The 19,569-nt window shown below is 38.0% G+C and overlaps 1 protein-coding gene across 2 annotated transcripts in view; it reads right to left on the reverse strand.

Annotated features, from left to right (window-relative positions):
• The window catches only part of LOC124595611 (transport and Golgi organization protein 11), a 43,987-nt gene extending 33,602 nt beyond the window's left edge, over positions 1 to 10,385 (reverse strand). Inside the window, exons 1-2 of one of the 2 annotated variants that reach the window (XM_047134429.1) lie at positions 10,321 to 10,385; positions 9,545 to 9,749 (exon numbers count right to left, since the gene is read on the reverse strand). In XM_047134429.1, coding sequence (XP_046990385.1) covers positions 9,545 to 9,749 — 205 coding nt within the window. In that variant the 5' untranslated portion in view covers positions 10,321 to 10,385. The other variant, XM_047134428.1, reaches the window with a different exon arrangement.
• Between the last annotated feature and the right edge of the window lie 9,184 nt (positions 10,386 to 19,569).

Consider the following 19,569-nt stretch of genomic DNA (forward strand, 5'->3'; position numbering starts at 1 on the left):
GAGCCAGGGAGCAAACTTAAAATTTTAACTTTTTCCTCTTTAGATGTCACTGAACATTCAATTTTTAATATCTCTATTAAGCTCAAATATTCAGTGTCAGATGATGCTGGTGGTAGGTTTCCTCCTTCTTTAGAAATAATGTTGGTATCTGTATCATCAAAGCATGATTCCAAGTCTTTTATAATTGTCTGAAATTTGTTGTACCTTATTTTCAATAGCTGCTTTTCTTTTTCTGCTAATTAATTTTATTATTTTCGAATCAGGAGATAGGTCTAACTTAGAACAAGCAAAATCCAATATGCTAACAGCTTCCTCATTAGAAATGACATTAACAAAGGTACAATTCTGATTCTGGATTCACAACAAATATTTTTGAGTAAGAATTTGGGCACAGGGAATTTCCAGGAATCACGTTACACTTCACTTGGGAAACTGTTTCACTCTCACATAACAAGGACAAATGTTCAAGTTTTATTTCTCTCAAAACTTCAGTAATAGGCTTTTTATGAACTTTAAGTGGATCACAGCACTTTCTTCCAAAAATGTGGTTGTATTTCAAAATATATTTCTTCTCATGATACTCACACACTGATGTTACAGAAGAACTTACTCTAAATTTAAACAAAGTTTGTCTAACTTCATCAAAGTCACTGACATTTTTCAAGTTTTTTGAAACTGAACTGTAAACTGTTTTGTGGGACATTTCACTTGCTATCTGTCCAACAGAGCACTGTTCATCCATGTTATTGCATTCCAGTTAATCTCTCAAAATTAATTACAAATTACATACAGAACAAAGCACATAACACGTTCTGCACTCTCGAAGTATGTACATCGACTCTAACAGAGGTTTCAGAACAGACTGACTACAACAATGCCGCGCCCAGCAATAATGTACTTCTTTATTGACAATAAACCTAAGTGTAAATGGGCATGTTTATTACCACAGAACAAAAGCGAAATCTCCTATTGTTCAATACTGCATTATTAAAAATAAATAAACTAAATGAATATTGGGTGATAATGGCACAATTAAATTTTATTACAGTGAAACACTAAATCACTTAAATAGGCAACAGCCGAAGACCAGTTGTAGAGTAATGTGAATTATTTCCTCATTTTCAAAAATTCATATCTTTGTTCACAGTCAGATATCAATCTCGAAATTTTTACAATACATTGCTATTATATAGGTGGACAAACTGTGCAAAAATAATATTTTTATATTCAGTCCCACCTGAGATAACTAAGCCCAAACTTTACAAAAAATGACAATTTTCAAATTTCAAAAATTCATAAAAAATTAAGGAAACATTTGTAAGTGTTCTTGCTCTATATGAGGCTAGTAGTGTATGATATCTAACTACAGGGAAAAATAGACTGCCATAAACCACTCTTTGTTTGTTATTTTTGAGCCTAAAAAGCGGATTTTTGAAAATTTGGATACCAAACTTTGGAGGTAATTTTGACTGGTTATTTTTGAATTCAGGGTATTTTGTGTAATACACAATGTTGTAGAGGACACTTTTCTAAAAACAATCATGTCAATTGCAATGTTGTAACTTAACCCAGTGCAGAGAGATTCAAATTTTCGCTAATGTCTCCAGACTGAAAAATCGTTGCGCGCCTACAAATAAAAATGGCCACCATCCAGTAAAGGTCCAACATAAATTATTTTAAAAAACTACTTGCACACATGTCTGCAGTCTCAAGTTGCGATTTTGTGTGTGTGTGTGTGTGTGTGTGTGTGTGTGTGGCCTTAATGGCCAAAAGCCAATATAGGGCAATCACATATAAAAAAAAAAATTTAAAAATGGTCAAGCAACCATCACTGGACCACTTCAAATGGATTGACCCTAGTAGAATATTATCAAAAGATGTTGCACAAAATCGAAAGAAATTCTTGTCATATGTAAAGGCTGTCATTGGCGCTAAAGTTAGTGTCCAGACACTCACGGCTGACACAGGAACTTATAGTTAGCAAAGCAAAAGTGATGAGCTAAATTTTCAGATGCTGCCTTACAAAGGAAAGTCTAGTAGTACAGCCCTAGTCTATTTCACAACAACAATATACAAATACGTGATATCGATACTGTTGTGAGTGGTATTGAGAAACAGCTGAAATTGTTAAAATTGAATAAATCTCTAGGGCCTGATGGAATACCTATCAGATTTTATACAGAATTTGCACCAAAATCAGCCCTTCTTTGAACCATAATATACAGTAAAATCTCCAGACAATATACTGTGTCCAGTAGTTGGAAGAAAGTAAACATCATACCTATCCACAAGAAGCTTATCAGAGGTTATCCACAGAACAACTGTCCAATACATGAAATTCATCAGTTGGAGAATCTCAGAACACATTCTGAGCTCAAACATAATGAACTGTCTTGAAGAGAAGGACCTCCAGCATGCCAAGCAGCATGGATTAAAAATCACTCACCTACAACCCAGCTCGCACTTTTCTTACACGATATCCTGAAAGGGAAATATGGAAGCGTCCGATCCCACCCGTCTGCTTTGACCCATGACGTCACAAATATGGCGGAAACAAAAACACACACACACACACTTTCCACAAGAAGCCTAATGACACTAACGGGACAAGCGCGGGAAATGGGGTGTTTTGGGTGGGGGGCAAACTAAATATAAACAAATTTAGACGCCTTGCGTAGCTACAACGTGTAAGTGACGACAGCCATGCATGAATACCCACCCACCTCCCCAGGAGTCGTAACCCCTGCAACCCATAGAAGATAAAGATGCTTCAGTAGCTGATTAGTGTTTTTTGTCTTTTTTAAAAAAAATCTCACGGGATAGAATGAACAGATCAGAAAGATAAATATAATAAACTAAAACAGAAATTCGAGGAAACAGATAATTAAAATAAGTAATAAGTGTTTTTAAATTAAAAAAAAAATCTCACGAGATAGAATGAACAGATCAGAAAAGTAAATAAAATAAGATAAAACAGAACTGGAGACAGCCACACTCAAACCAAACTCCGTGCCATCATGACGTCACACACGACAACACCCTTGCGTCACGGGTCAAAGCCGACGCGTGGGATCGGACGCTTCTGTCGACCCCCTGAAAGTCATGCAACTAAGAAGTTAGTTACATGCAATATTTCTTAACCTCCAGAATGCATCTGACACAATACCACAACATTTACAACAAAGGCACAATCACGTAATGTATCAAACTCTGTGATTTTATCTACAAAAAGATATTGTCTGAAAAAAACTACACAAATATTCAATGAGCTCTTGATAAGAGTTCAAAGCATTGCAAAAATTGCAACTTGCTTTAAATATTCATAAACGTAAAATTTGAAATTTCAGAAAATGAAAAATATGACTATATCAATAAGACAATTTGAATCAGTCAATTCATATCAATACCTATGTGTAAGAATTAGTTGGAATTTGAAATGGAATGCTCAAATATGCTAAGAAGACATAAAGCAGGTGGCAGCATGTTGGTAGAATTCTCGAAAAATGCCATCAATTTACAAAGGAGATTGTTTAGAAAATACATGAGCCATCCTAGAATACTGCATTCAAATATGTTTGGCACTTGGGGGTGGGTCATACTGAAAAACCTGATCTGGCAGATACTTTAAAATTTACCTCAACTATCCTGTGGAATTCTACCTACAAAATTTCAAGAACTATTATTACAATATAAATCTAGGAGTATGATTTGCATTACACCCCTGTAGGGACCGGGAAGACAAGATCAGACAAATCACAGCAATGATTCTTTATACATGCAAATGGAATGTGGAGAGGCCTAATAAGTGCTACAAAGGTAAGTTCCCTCTGATGTGCACTTCACAAAGGTTTGAAGACAAAATTTTTGGAATTGGAGAATGATTTAATCCTCCAGCTAATAAACAAGAATGAACCTGCATCCCCTCACCCTCCAGCATCTCCTTCCCTCTGGTACACATATATGTGCACGCACAGTCCTCTTGACATAAATCGAACTTGTTGGTAATTATGGTGTGCTCAAACATACATCATCTCTTTCCAAGAGGCATGAAGAGAATTATGAAATGTCCTCTATTGCTCTCAAATTGTTGAGGGTTGTGACTGCGTGCCGTTCCATATCCCAGGTTTTCAAAATTTGATGCCTCAGTTGCAATCATAGGTCTGCTCACAGTATTCCAAGCTAAAGTTTGTTTACTGTATTTGCTTCTTTAGCCACTCTGTCAGTGAGCTCGTTCCCCAGTGTTTTCACGTGGCTCAGTGACCAAATGAATGTTACAGTGGTTTCAGAGCTGTGGAGGGCAATAATAGGTCTTGGATGCCGGTTTCTGGAGTACCACTAATATATTCCTTGTAAACAGCTCACAGAGTTGGTATAAAACAGGAAATTATTTGTTCACAGTTATGATGAATTGGTAAGCTAGAGATATGGCTACAAAATCTGCAGTGCATGCACTCAGAAGAGAATTCTTTTGTGTCTCTGCATGTGCAAAGGCATAATCAACTCCACTGTTTTGATCCATATATGCAGATAGATTTCAAATTGGGGTAGTATTGTAAGACCATATAGAACAGGTGTCTGAAAATAGCGTGTTCTTATTTTCCTTAGGATCATAGACTGATCCATCCAAGCCATTGGGGTTGCTGCGAGGGAGCTCTATGCACGCAGACAAGAGGGGGGAGCCTGTTGTCCTTCCACAGGGCCTTCAATCATACCTCAGCTGGTCTTTGTAACTGTAGGCAACTTGTAAACAGTCTTGAATTGTTGGTTGCAAAACACACGAGTACCATAGATGGTTAAGCATCTGACAGATCGCTGCCACACCAGCCACCAAGAGTTCCTGGTGACTGACTCTCAGTGGTGGTACACCGCCTTCCACCAGAAGACTGTCTATGAGTCTCGAACGGAAAACTCAAACTGCCAATCGTACACTGCTCTGGTGGACAAGTTTAGTACTGATGGTGCTGCCAATCTGTAAGCAACACATCCATAGTCCAAACAGGATAAGATACAAGGTTTATAGAATAGCAGAACTGTGTGTTCTGCTCCCCAGGAAGTGTTACTAAGAAATCTGAGGGTATTAAGTTTCCTCATGAAATTTGCCTTTGGCTGCCATGTATGTGGTAACCATAATGAAGGGTCTAAAATTTGAAATTTTCAATGACTTCAAGAAACCAGTTACCTAGGTAAAGTTCTGGGTGAGGATCACAGTCCTGAATCTAAAAAAATGCACAGTCCAAGTTTTCATGAGAGAAAATTGATATCCGTGATTCGGAGTCCAGTTTTGCAAATTCTATTCAGCTCTCTGGGGTTTGAACTCTGCAGTGTGCATTGATGTAAAGCAACAAAACAGGCAAAGATTGTCTACATACACCGATAGTACAACCAAAGGTCTCACCGCAGTCATGATACCATCAACTGCAAAGGCAAAGACGGTTACACCCAAAATCAATCCCTGAGGGGCTCCATGTTCATGTACATATTAGTTGCTGATGGCTCAACCCACATGGACTGGGAACAGTTGGAGGGATAGGAAATTCTGATAAAAATGGGCAGCAACCCTACGAAAACCACTCATGCAGTGTACACAGGATGTGATGGCACCAGGTGGTATCATGTATCTTACACAGTGTAAAGAACACACTGATCAGACATTGGAGATGCACGAAGGCACTGTGAACTGCAGATTGCAGACTTAACAGTTGGTCTGTTGTGGATTGGAGTGTTCAAAAATTGCTCTGAAAAATGGGATGAATGTCTACTGGCTTTTAGACAAAACACAGTCGTTAGTTTATCAATTTTTAAAATAATTTACACATTCTATTCATTACGAATACTAGTCAATAACTGATCAAAATCTGTGGGTCTTTTCCTAGTTTTAGGTGAAAAATAAAGCAATACTCTCCCCCCACAGGGATGGAAAATACCCTTCTCATCAAACAACTGAAAACCCTGAAAGTGCATTCTATGCTGACAACCTGTTGGCATGTAAGCATTCAATTGTGGACTTTACTGGGACCAGGCTGAGTCTCAACACACTGCTAAAACACTGTGGTGCTCTCATTCACTAAGTGGAACACTGTTCGAGTCGAGGTTTTGAGCCTGTCAGGCACTTAGGATGATAGTTACTGCAAACTGACACTTCAACGAAGTGTGCCACTAAACATTGAGAAATGACCTCAGGATCAGTAGAGATGTTGCCATAGAGGGCATGCCATGGATGGAAGCAAATGTGGCAAAGTTCAGTCTGTACTTGAGACAATTGGCTGTGGGTTCTCATAGATGATACATACTATTGCCTTTTCTAATCCAGTGTTTACAGGCAAGTGCCCAGTGAAAGTGAATGAATGTATTAGATCCTCTAGATGCTCTCTTGGTATTAACATGACTTTTAAAGCAACAGTTTTAATTTTTAACATTAGGTAGTTTGATTTCTGAAAAACTTGTGTCCTGAATTGCAAAGGCAGCTGCAGAGTTCAGCCATGTAACGACAGTAGCCATTACAACCCGATTGAAGGAACATCAGACTGGGCTCAATGCAAGGGGAGTTCAAACTACTTAGCTGCTGAGTCATGCTTCACCTGAATGTGTGGTTCTACATCGATACTTCCAGGCTCAACCTTGCAGGGAATGGGGGCTAGATCGAGTGGAACCTGGTCTCACTTTAGATTTTTTTCTTTCTGACCACACAGGGTTTTGGTTTCTGTAAAATCTTACTGTCTTGACTTCCGAGATGGAAGACGACAACCCTTTAGTACATGTCAGCCTGCAGCTCTTTCAGCCAACGAATGGTGGTACACTATCAGGTTGTTTGGTCCTGGGAGTGGTGGGGGCACCTCCTCAGGTGTCCTCTTCCCTAGTGACGGCGGAAGGCAAGGTGACTCTGGCTGTGCCGGTGGGGTGGTGACAAATGGTGTGGAAGTTTGGAGGTCGAGGGTACAGATATCTTCCCCCTTGATTGAAAACGAGGCTTTGCTATGTGGCTAGGACTGGGAGTTAGTTTTTGACACCTTATAATTGTCATGCTATGTGTGGACTTTGTCACAATGTGTGACGTGTCAAGTGGGTGGGGTTGTTCAAACTTTTTCTTACAAGGGAACCTCCCCATCGCACCCCCCTCAGATTTAGTTATAAGTTGGCACAGTGGATAGGCCTTGAAAAACTGAACACAGATCAATCGAGAAAACAGGAAGAAGTTTTGTCGAACTATGAAAAAAATAAGCAAAATATACAAATTGAGTAGTCGATGTGTACATAAGCCACATCAAGGACAATGTGATCTGAGGAGCGCCGTGGTCTCTAGGTTAGTGTAAGGAACTGCAGTACAAGAGGACCTCGGTTCAAGTATTCCCTCTAGTAAAAATTTTAACTTTCTTATTTTCTAGCAATTGACGTGTGTCAATTATCAAAGTTCGCTCTCGAAAATTCCAGGACATGTTCAGATTTGCTTGGACATATGCAGGATTTGACGGTCTACACACGGAAAAAATTGGAAAACGTTAAAAACATATGTTTTGACAGAGCACAGGGAAAACTGTGAGACTGTGAAACTGTTACATTCATTTGTTGCAGTTTATGTGACAAACTCTTATGTTTTCATCACTTTTTTGGGAGTTATTATCACATCCACAAGAAAACCTAAATCGGGCAAGGTAGAAGAATCTTTTTACCCATTCGCCAAGTGTACAAGTTAAGTGGGTCGACAACATATTCCTGTCATGTGACGCACATGCCGTCACCAGTGTCGTATAGAATATATCAGACGTGTTTTCCTGTGGAGGAATCGGTTGACCTATGACCTTGCGATCAAATGTTTTTGGTTCCCATTGGAGAGGAACGTACTTTCGTCTACTAATCGCACGATTTTGCGGTGCGCTCGCAAAACACAGACACTAAACTTATTACAGTGAACAGAGACGTCATTGAACAAACTGACAGATCATAACTTTGCGAAAATAAATAAAGTAAAATTTTCATCCGAGGGAAGACTTGAACCAAGGACCTCTCGTTCCGCAGTTGTTCACGCTAACCACAAGACCACGGCGCTCCTGAATTGACAGTTTGCTTTATGTTGCTTATCTTGCACATGGACTACTCAGTTTGTATATTTTACTTATTTTTTCCATAGTTCCACACAACTTCTTCCTGTTTTCTCGATTGATCTGTGTTCAGTTTTTCAAGGCCTGTCCACTGTGCCAACTTATAACTAAATCTGAGGGGGGTGCGATGGGGAGGTTCCCTTGTTAGAACGTTGATATGGTAAAGGGCCAACAGTTTTAAATCCATGGATTTTCTCCTCCTCTTGAAAACTCTACACAACGGCAAATGAGGGTAGTGTTATAGATAGTTACACATGTAGGAGGTTCTTCGCAAGGTTTGCCCAAGTGCATTATCCTTCTGCATGGACCACAAATAACTTCACTAATACATTAATCTGATACTAGGTTTTCAAAGTACTCTGCAGTTAGATTTTCCCGACATGAAAAAAATCATATTTCTTTAAGAATTGTTTAGTACAGTTCACACAGTACACATTACCCTGGTAGCTACCTCGCATGCATAATGTATGTGGGTTATTTGGCAGTTCTCAACCAATGGCAAAGTCTAGGCATACGTGGCTTAGACTGTCACAAAAGTTCTGTGATCTTGCTAGTCCCTTTCACTTTATTTGAAACTATCATTCCACAGCGAGTTCCATGTACAACTGGACACATTTTGAACATCATTACGAAGACTAGTCTCAACTAAATCTCTCAGTTGTCGGAAGAAACCAAGCAAGGCTTCTCAGTCAATACAACAATCATAATTTTTATCTACCAGGTTCACAACCTGCAACTGCTTGCAATAAATGCTCTCAATTGCTATTTGAGCTGGCAGACAAACTTTGAAATCTTGAATGTGCTCTCCCCGTCCATATTTAACAGTAACATGTGTTGCCTGTACAAGGAAACCTTGCTTTGGATTACAATGCAGATGATAGCGAAAGCAGTTATTTTCACGTGGAGGTAAGTAAATTTACTGCTGGCCTGCTCTTAGTCCTGTACATGTTCTCTTTATCTATTTGCAATCAGTATGCTGTACTTTTGTTCCTTCCTTTAAATTCTCCATAGAATACAAGCAGAAGTAAAATTTTCTAACCATCTTTTTAGAACACATATATAGTGACGTAAGGTTCAGCTGTCACTATTTATGGAAAAGTCCGAAGAATGTTACTAGTGCAGCAGGGGAGGGGGAATTAGATGTTCTCATTAACAAAGGGGTCACATGGTCACATTAGAGATGTGGTAGTAACTCAGTTGCACTTTATTTGGCAGCAAACTGCCCACTGCTCTGTTGCAGGATCTACCTTGTCATTGCCTGAAATTGATTAGTGATACTATAGGAAAATAAAGAATTTCAATTGCCACTCCACCTGATTACAAGTGGTGTATGAATACCATTAAACCATCTCGCTAAGATCTGCAAGAGAACTGGCTACACACGCTATGAATTAAATATATCTGAGTATATTAAATGCAAAGAAGTCGTGGCAGAATTCCGAACAAACCTGCTACAACTATCCTTTCTGGAACACGCATGTCAAAAACTTCGTTGGGCATTATGGTCGAATTGTACAGTTCATCCGACGAACCATCAATTCTTAGCCTTTCTGGTACTCTCATTCGCTGATTAATGTAAGCTGTATACTCTGGATCATAAAGGGTTCCTTTCAGTTCATCTACCAAATGAATCGGTGATCCTTCCGTTGACATCTGTAAACACAAAGCGCATTTATTACTGATCTTAAATCCGCGAACTCATAAAAAGCTCTGAACCGTTTTCCGTATAACAAAATTGCACTCAAAAAACATAAACTAATCTTGGCGGTACGCTACTGTAAGATGCAGCTGTCACAATGGCAACACTGTGCATTTGAATGACATCAAAAAAATCAGTAAGTAGACACAGGGGAAAAGTTAACACATATTTGAAACAAGTCACCTTCACCGTTGCTTGAACATTCAGTGACGATTTCGTCCCTTTCAACAGGGATGTATACAAACACGCCACATAATTAGTTATTATCAACATATCTCTTACCACAAAGTTAAAGAGAATTAATGAACGTACATTTATTGGCCACCAACAGAGGTAGTTGTCTATAATATTACTTACACTAGCAAAATGGATAAAAGTTACATATAAAAAAAACAAAAGGGAAAGTCTATTTCGGCGGACAACGTCACACGTATAGAGCTAACTCGATGATACAGCTTATTATTATCCAGCACTATAATGTTATTACAACCTTCCGCATTTATTTACCCATAACAACATACTTACTTCAGAGTAAGTAATTATGTGTACCTAAATCAAAGAGGCTAGAACCTTGACCCATACGGCGCAGTGCTACCAACTCGATGCCACAATTTAGCGCTAAAAGTGGACCTCATGGTTTCACTATATGCTATTGTTGAGCAGTGTAGTAATTATTTTGCAGAGGATGCACAATTAATTCACATTCTACATACACGTACCTAAGAGGCAAAGAATGTTTGTGTATAGCGGTAGTTTCCATCTCGATCATAGTTCACAGCGCCCTTAATACTTCAGAGTAGAGTGAATTAACAACACTACCCTCTACCACCTTACGATAACAAATCAAAATTCTCGTGCAGTAATAGGAACTGGGTTTTAAAAATCACATAGAAATTAAACAGAATGAACTGTAGTGTATAAATCAGCAGTCTACAATACATCAGTATCATCTACAAATATAATTTTAAAGTAAGCGACGGTAAACCTTCTGCTTACCTTCTGCCCTAGTATTTTATTTAATCCTTTGTCTAATGAACGATCCATAAGTTCCTTAATTATCTAAAAAAACCAGGTGCCAAATCTTTTGCTTTTCCGTTACTAGATTCATATGTCACGAACTAATTGTTAATAATTTCGACTTGTGTACTTATCATACTACAGTAAATGCAAAATAGTTTTCCGAACACTTACTTCACTGCAGTAAACACAAGATAGTTTTCCTAATCGTATAGATGTAAATACTTACATAGTACAGTGCTCCAGTTTATCAGCCAATCAGGGAACGATATTCCGCTAACAGAGTGTAACATGAAACTAAATTGGTTGAGCGCCGGTTCAAACAGCAATGTATCCCGTTCGGATTATTAGATATTTATGACTATAAACATCAACATAACATAGGACTAACAAGACCAATATTTCAACTTTTATATGGAATATCACTTGACGTTTCTGTCGTTCATAGTAGTACGTGGGCAGTAAAGCCACAAACAGTATACAAAATAATTTACATCAAGTGCCTCCTCACTAGCTCAGTTAATTAATTTGTTACACTAACATATGTATGATAAAGTATTAAAAACCAGAGTGTAGTGAGGTACGCAGCAAAACATGACAGAGTTTAAATCTCATCCAAATAAATTCTCTCGCTCTTTCTCCCATTTACACGAGTGCCCCCTCCCCACACACACACACACACACGAACATACGCACAGCGAAATAATATAACAAGTGCTTAGGTTATTTGCTTCACAAATGCTGCTGAACTTGGCATCGTTTAACTTTTAGTCTGTCTTTAACAATTCGTTAAGAAGAAGCGTGTTAATCAGTGTTAGAAAGTCTGGCCTTCTGTCGAGCATCATGCTTCAAATCTGATAATCTGACACAGTTTGCCACTTGGTGATCTTCACTCTCATTGTCATTTCTATTTCTTATACTACCATTCAATTAACAGAAAACGTTTTTATTTCATCTTCTTCTACTGTCACATTAGTTGAAGTTAACTTCTACATCTACATCAACATCTAAATCCATACTCCGCAAGCCACCTGATGGTGTGTGGCGGAGGGTACCTTGAGTACCTCTATCGGTTCTCCCTTCTATTCCAGTCTTGTATTGTTTGTGGAAAGAAAGATTGCCGGTATGCCTCTGTGTAGGCTCTAATGTCTCTCATTTTATCCTCATGGTCTCTTCGCGAGCTACTGAGCATCTCTTTTGCAGAGTCTTCCACTGGAGTTTATCTATCATCTCCATAACGCTTTCACGATTAGTAAATGATCCTGTAATGAAGCGCGCTGCTCTCCATTGGCTCTTCTCTCTCTCTTCTATCAACCCTACCTGGTATGGATCCCACACTGGTGAGCAGTGTCTTTTGAAGTTATATGCAGTATTAGAACCAATTTATTTCACCAAGTCTTCTGAAAGTTCATAATGACAACAATATTTGTTCCTTCCTTGTAACACACATCTTAGTGTCAACACAGCATTTAAAGTGTCAATCCCTATCTGATTCCGTTATTTGGTTTTCAGTATGTTCATTGCAACGAACACCCTTTCCACTTTGGACTTACTATGAGGTATAGATAACACTGCCACAGCCTGATTACTCAAGTCCTTAAATGGGTCGAAATCTGTTACATTTCGAAACTGTTACACTCGTATTTCAGCCCAAAATGCCACTGTATCTTCTTTGTTGTTCCAGGTTTGGTGAGAGATATTTCGATACTGGTCAACGATTCTGTCAAAAAACTTCTGCCAATTATGTAATTTTCATTCTTTTGTGTATTTTCAGCGTTTCTCAGAGACTCAGTTGAGGCATTACCATCAGTGTTTTCACTTTATCAGGAAGACGCTGCTGTAACTGTTTGGAAAGTTTGACAGTAAAACCTATACACTTCTCCCTAACTCATCGTTCTTCACCTGTATCGACTTTCAAGTCTTTTATTTCCGTTCCAAGTAGTATCCATGATATGGTGAAGGATTGAGGTATCCTTCAATGTCACAGTTACTAATGTCTATTCTTGATACAGGCATCAGCACTTTGATGCATATAGACATCAGAAAGCTTAACACAGTTGCAAGGAGTTTGGTTGGATCTATTTTGTCGCCCTTGAACTGTTTCACAGCTGCACCTCTCCTAAGAAAAATTTGAGATATATTAAATAACTCTGTTTTTTCCATCAGCATACTTTGGATGTAGAAGATCAGCAGTGTAGCAGTTTTTTTTTTTTTTATTTTGAGTGCAAGGAGTGCTGCTTAAGGCCAACCCATTGTTGAAATATCCTAGTCACAACAGCCTCTATTCAAAGTCATCTTGTTACACACAATTGCAGAACTTTCAAAGGAGCCTCTCCATAATTAATTGTTTTGTAGATTCTGCAGTACTTCTCTTGCTGATGATTTAATGAATCGTGACAACAGCCTTCAGCGTGATAAAAATTGGAATCCAAATTAAAATGATGAGATCATAACGTAATCGACATCCTCAGTCGATACTAGCGATTAGTTTGTTCCTACTTCACAACTGAGGGAAGCACACACAACTTCGCTGCCACTTGCATGTCACCTCCTAATGCATGAGCCGTAAACCGCCAGTACGATTCGCATGCGCGGAATTCGCTATAAATACCATCACTGCATCAGGTCTCTTCATTACTTCGTCTACTCACCTGAGGATGGCCGGACGTTCTGGGACGAAATATCATGGCAAAATGTTGGTGGTATCCGGCTGCAAACCCGAAAATTACTGGAAGTACTCGTCTTGTCTACTCGAGGACTGAGAGAACCAATTATAATCTCTCTTATCAGGAATTCAGTATTTCATGGAAGACTTTCCTGAGATGTTTGTGATACACTTAAATGGACAGAATGACATAAACAACAAACACGCATTAAAAGCGGTAGCCTATACTCATCTTTCACTATTTTAAAGGGACTGTTATTGATCCACATATCACTGGTGCATTATCTGAACGAACACCAATAACATTAGCAAATTTCATTTTTTCTCAATTAGTGCAACTGACACATCAGCAATGCTTCTTGCCTTTGCGTTTTCCAAACTAATTAATCAAGGAAATGTTGATATAATGTAATTTTGTTTTTCTCTGAAACAGCACACTACAATTTCTAAATATTTATGGTCACTGGTATCTGTAGATTCGTACAGAATTACACGAAATTTTTTTTCTGCAATATCTTTATGTAGTTCATCTTGAAGTGTGGTTTCAAAACAGTTTTTATTATTTCTGTGCACTTTATACTATGCAATTTCAAACCAACAGCAGATTTGGAATAACAAAATGTCCCTTTACACAATCCACCAAGATGATCGGATGTAACAATGGAACAATGTTCTGCAATGAACAACAATAATGTTCCTTTCACCTTGTGCACAGCTTCTAATTTTTGATCAGCACTACACAGCTTAAAATCTAATAGCTTTTGCTACTTAGAAACAACCTATGCCTGAACTTTCTAAGGATGGTTTTTTGTAACATTGAAGCTTCTCAATTTAAGATGGAGAAAATTCCACAGTATTTAATTCTGAAACTGCTGAGTGAAACTGAACGTACTGAGCCTATTTTCTCTTTACTTATTCTTATCATCTCAAAACTGACCCACAATATCCTGGTGCAACACAATCTGACTGCTCAAAAAAATGATAAACTGACTGCAAATAATTAATACAAAAGAATGGCCCTGAATTAGAAGAAATCCTAACAAGAACCCATACATTTCATAAGTCACTTACCTCACAGGAAATCTCCATTAGACGAACTACAGCAATGCCACAAGCACCAATCTCTACGAATAGGCATGTGGTTAGCAAAGGAAAGATTTTGTTGCAGGGCAAACAATGCATTTACCAGATTTTACCGTAATCAACTGACAACCAGTTCAAAAAAATTATATAATCATCAGAAATAAATCTCCATGACAGATACACATTCAGATCGTCCACTTGGGCTAATACTGCAAAACCCCAACACTGCTAATCATTAACCTCTAACCTCCATCACTGCTGACTACTCACAACCAACTTCCATCACTGCTGGCTGTTCACCTCCAACTGCTAGTCCAACCAGCCACAGAGTCTCTTAGAGAGTGTCCATAGCACTGTCAGAATTATTAATGCAGAGTGCTACATAGCTCTGCCAACAGACAAACACATAAACAGGCTACTTGCATAGCCCCCCTGCTCCTCTCAAAAAAATTTTGCAAAATGTTTTGGGCAGTGGCCAAAACTAATTTGTTAAAATTTTGTCATGTTAACAGTATCAGATAGACCAGATGCACAGAATTAGTAACATACTGTTGGTCAATAAATCAAAAAATTCACCTCACAGTCCCTAAAGACAGTCCTAAGAATTCATCAGAAGAGTAGTCTATGACAGTTTTAAGCACAAATTCTGAGCAATAAAAAAAATGCACACACACATAATGGACCTCCATGCAGTCTTGAAGAAGTAGTGTTGGCCTCCCATCAGAAATATAGTGCTGACTCTTGACATAAAGACACGAAGATTGGTAATGGGCCACAACAGAGCAAACCCACAGCAGAGTCAGAGTCAGTCGAAGTCTTGCAGAATATTGGTAGAATTGGTAGGTCACCACAGAGCAGACTATGGTAGCAGATTATGGTAGTAATGGGCCACCAAAGGTGCAAACCCACTGTAGTCCTTGTAGAGATTATGGTAGTAGTGGGCCACCAAAGATGCAGACCAACTGCAGTCCTTGTCGAGATGGCTAGCAGCCATCTGTTGCGACTGTGTGGGTGCACAGTCACAACTGAAGAGTCTTGATGACAATGTAGCAAGTCCATGAACCACCACTTGTGCATTCACTAATGTTTCTTTTTTTTTGCAATATCCTTAGAACCAGGAATGCTGTTAAAAAGTCCCTTGCTGAACTATCAACACACATGCAAGCACTAACACAGTCATATGACCTGTGACATTTTATACATATACTATGACCAACAGACAAAATGTATGCAGTTAAATGAATCCATACTATTTATTCAACTTGAAGAACTGGTGTCTATACAGTTACAGTTTTACAGCATAAGAATACAATTACAAAGGTAAAGAAAACATCATTACAGTAAAGAACATGATAACACAGATAACATTTGTAGTAGTACAGGCTTTACAAGAAGAATAAAAATAAATATATACATGAGTATTACACGAGTTATGACATAAGTAAATAAAGGAGAAATGAGAGTATCCTTTGAAACATTAACTTCACACATGAGCATTAAAGAGAACAGAATAAATAATGTCTGAACATCTTTTTAAAGTAAAAAAACAAGTTAGATTTGAGGATAACAGTATTCCTCATCATAGTGAATGCAGCTTATTATTAGAAGGAAAAAAATTCAACCAAATTTATCTTATCAGGTAAACACACAGAGACAGGAAAAACACAGACAAACAAGGGTGCACATAAACACAGAGTGGAGTAACAAACTTTTGTACATGGGTGCACTTTCAGAAACAGTGAAAAGTTGCAATTGAAAGAAAACAGCAATTGGTCACTATTTTTAACGAATTAACCGGGTTTCAACACAGCTAGGAGTGTCTTCCTCAGAATTTAAATCAAAGAATGGTCTATAACATCGTCACAGAATTATGACTAAAAATGTATGATACAATGGAATCATCATGAAAGACTGGCAGTACTTATATGTCAATTATAAAATAATAAATATTCCAAAAGGGCATTAGTCACAAAGATATTTAAGATAAAAAACTGTGATGGCGAGCCACTAAGGGCTGCTCGTTACTTATGCAGTTACAGGTTACAGGTTTCAGTCCGTTTGCCACCTGTAACTTCGTAAGTAATGAGCAGCCCTTAGTGGCTCGCCATCACAGTTTTTTATCTTAAATATCATTGTGACTAATGCCCTATTAGCATATTTATTATTTTATAAATGATATATAAGTTCTGCCAGTCTTTCACAATGATTCGGTATTTCTAGTCTGTATCATACGTTTTTAGTCATAATTCTGTGACCATGTTATAGACCATTCTTTGTTTAAATTCTGAGGAAGAGACTCCTGGCAGTGTTGAAACCCGGTTAATTCATTAAAAATAGTGACCAAGGGCTGTTTTCTTTCAATTGGAACAATTGGAGTAACACAAAATGAAAGGACAGAGTTTGTTTTCAGTGTAACATTTAGTACTGCAATAGTTGTGGTACTTCATTCCCAGTCAAAACTTCGTTTTCCCACCCACAGATCTTTCTTCTTATTTCAACATTTGTTCCCAAGAAAAGTCTTATCTATCTGTATTTATACTTTCATAACTTTCTTACGTCATCACCTGTTTCCTCATCATTTGTTTCCAAGAAAGCCCAGTCCTACCTAAACCTGTTGTCACTATTCCCTACATCTCTTTATTTCCTCTATCAAAATAATTATTCCTCATTGAACAACACTCTTTGGCCAAATCTTTTTCATATAGCTTCTCAATGCATTTCTTCCCAACTCATCATAACCCATTTTGTTGTATAACATACCCCCTCTTAAACTAACTTAAATCTACTGAGCTCAGATATATAAACTAGAGAATGAGGCAATGCAGCAGCACAAAACAATTAACATAAACAACAACAAGAAAAATGCAAAGTAGTAAAGCAAGCAGCAGCATATTTAAATTAGCAAATCAAATGCAACATTATAACTAGTATAAGGCAATACACAGCAAACGAAAAAGATAAATCAGCGGTAAAACTGGCTTATCAGAGTAATACAAGGTAAAATTCAGTAGGACAATGTCTGACAGGTAGCAGCAGCAAATGCAATAACTTATACCTAAATATAAGAAAGCACAAGCAGAAAAAATATTACAGTAAAGGCAGCAATGCAGATAAGGGAAATGTCTATTCACATCTTAATGTCTATGTCACATGTTGACACTAGAGTGGTGCACCCAACAACTTATCCAAAAAAAAAAAAATTACCAAGTCCTTGAAATATCCTTTCAAGTGCTCTTTCTTATTGATCTTTCCTTTACAAGTGCTCTTTTTTAAGAAGGTGGATTACAAAATTATTATTTAATGGATCTGTTGGGAGAAAGTGTTCACATTAGCATATTTATGAATTTTATTTTGTGAAACCAATGCTGCAGCGCAACTAGAAACCAAATATCAAATAAAATAAACAAATAAGTACAAAAAAAGCATAAAAACATCATTCACCAGCCAAATGCCATTTCATAAATCAGTAAAAATTGTCTCAACTCTCGTACAAAGACACATGTCATAATCAGGTGTGTAGACATAAACATATTTCTCATGACTGAGTAAGCATTTCAGTAAGCAGCACAAAGTATGAGTTCCACAGTGGTTGGGTGGTTGGTTGTTTCGGGGAAGGAGACCAGACAGCGAGGTCATTGGTCTCATCGGATTAGGGAAGGACAGGGAAGGAAGTCGGCCATGCCCTTTGAAAGGAACCATCCCGGCATTTGCCTGGAGCGATTTAGGGAAATCACGGAAAACCTAAATGAGGATGGCCGGACGCGGGATTGGACTGTCGTCCTCCCGAATGTGAGTCCAGTGTCTAACCACTGCGTCACCTCACTCGTTAGTTCCACAGTGTAATCATACGTTTTCAAGTAGTAGTGTGTCATGTTTGTGGTGCATTCTGCAAAGAAATGTCAATGGCGACGTCAACGGCATCTTTTTTTCTGCAGCTATTCGAGTGCTTGCGAGATTGCAGCGAGCTTCAGAGTGGCACAAGTAAAGTTGAAAGTCCACACAAAAATAGGTATTTTTCAAAGTGGCTAGCATACAGCTGGGCACAGCAGAGCATTACGTTAAGGTCAGATATACTCTTTACCGAAATATTTACAAGAACAGTTTGAGCTAGAATAACAGTTACACACCAATAAAAAAATCTCACAGGTTGGTAATTTACAAGAGAAGTGTTTAGAAACGAATTCTCATGAATAACAGTGTCCGAAAATTTCCGTCGGTATTGTGGTATTCACATTCACATATCTACTCCATTTCATAATGATCATAACCATATCTTGACATCATAATACACATCTTCGTTGTAATAACATCATCATAACAGATCAATCAAATCTCAAAATCGTTGTAGCTTCTTTCGATAATCTCAAAACCTCTAAAAAAAATTCTCTGCTCGTTTCAGTAGTGTCATGTACCTCAAGCGTACTTCAAAAATCATGAACCCATTCAAAATACATCTCTCAAAGTTCTCACTGTATCACAATGGTTGCGAAAATATATGAACAATTTCCAAAATGCAGATAATTTACGATTTCATAAGTGTGAAGTAATCCAACTGTGCAATTATCTAGACATATGACAGTGACATAGTAAAAAAAAAGTTTGTCTCTCTCAGTTAAAAGATCAGATAGCTGTGTAATTCTGAGTTACAGAAATATGGTACTGATGTGTAAAACGGTATAAGCAAATACCATATTAGCAAGGGCTCCTTGTGCTTGCCACACACATGGTACACAAAGTAGGCGTACCCCCATGAGGGATAATGTAATTATACCCTCAGATGTTACAGATTTAAACTGCGGAATGAAATCTATCGCCGAAAACCTTCTTTGTATCATAGTAGTTAAAAAATATTTCTAAAAAATGTTCCAAGTACGAAAGGTAATCACTCAAATGCGTGTCATGTAGTGCAAAACTATAGTTCTTGCTGTAAGACAATGTCTCTCATTGGCTAAAGGTAAAAAACATACCAAGTGTCGTAGTTGTCGTCGTTCATAAGCAAAGTTCCTCAA

The sequence above is a fragment of the Schistocerca americana genome, chromosome 2, assembly GCF_021461395.2.
Source record: "Schistocerca americana isolate TAMUIC-IGC-003095 chromosome 2, iqSchAmer2.1, whole genome shotgun sequence".
NCBI classification, from domain to species: domain Eukaryota; kingdom Metazoa; phylum Arthropoda; class Insecta; order Orthoptera; family Acrididae; genus Schistocerca; species Schistocerca americana.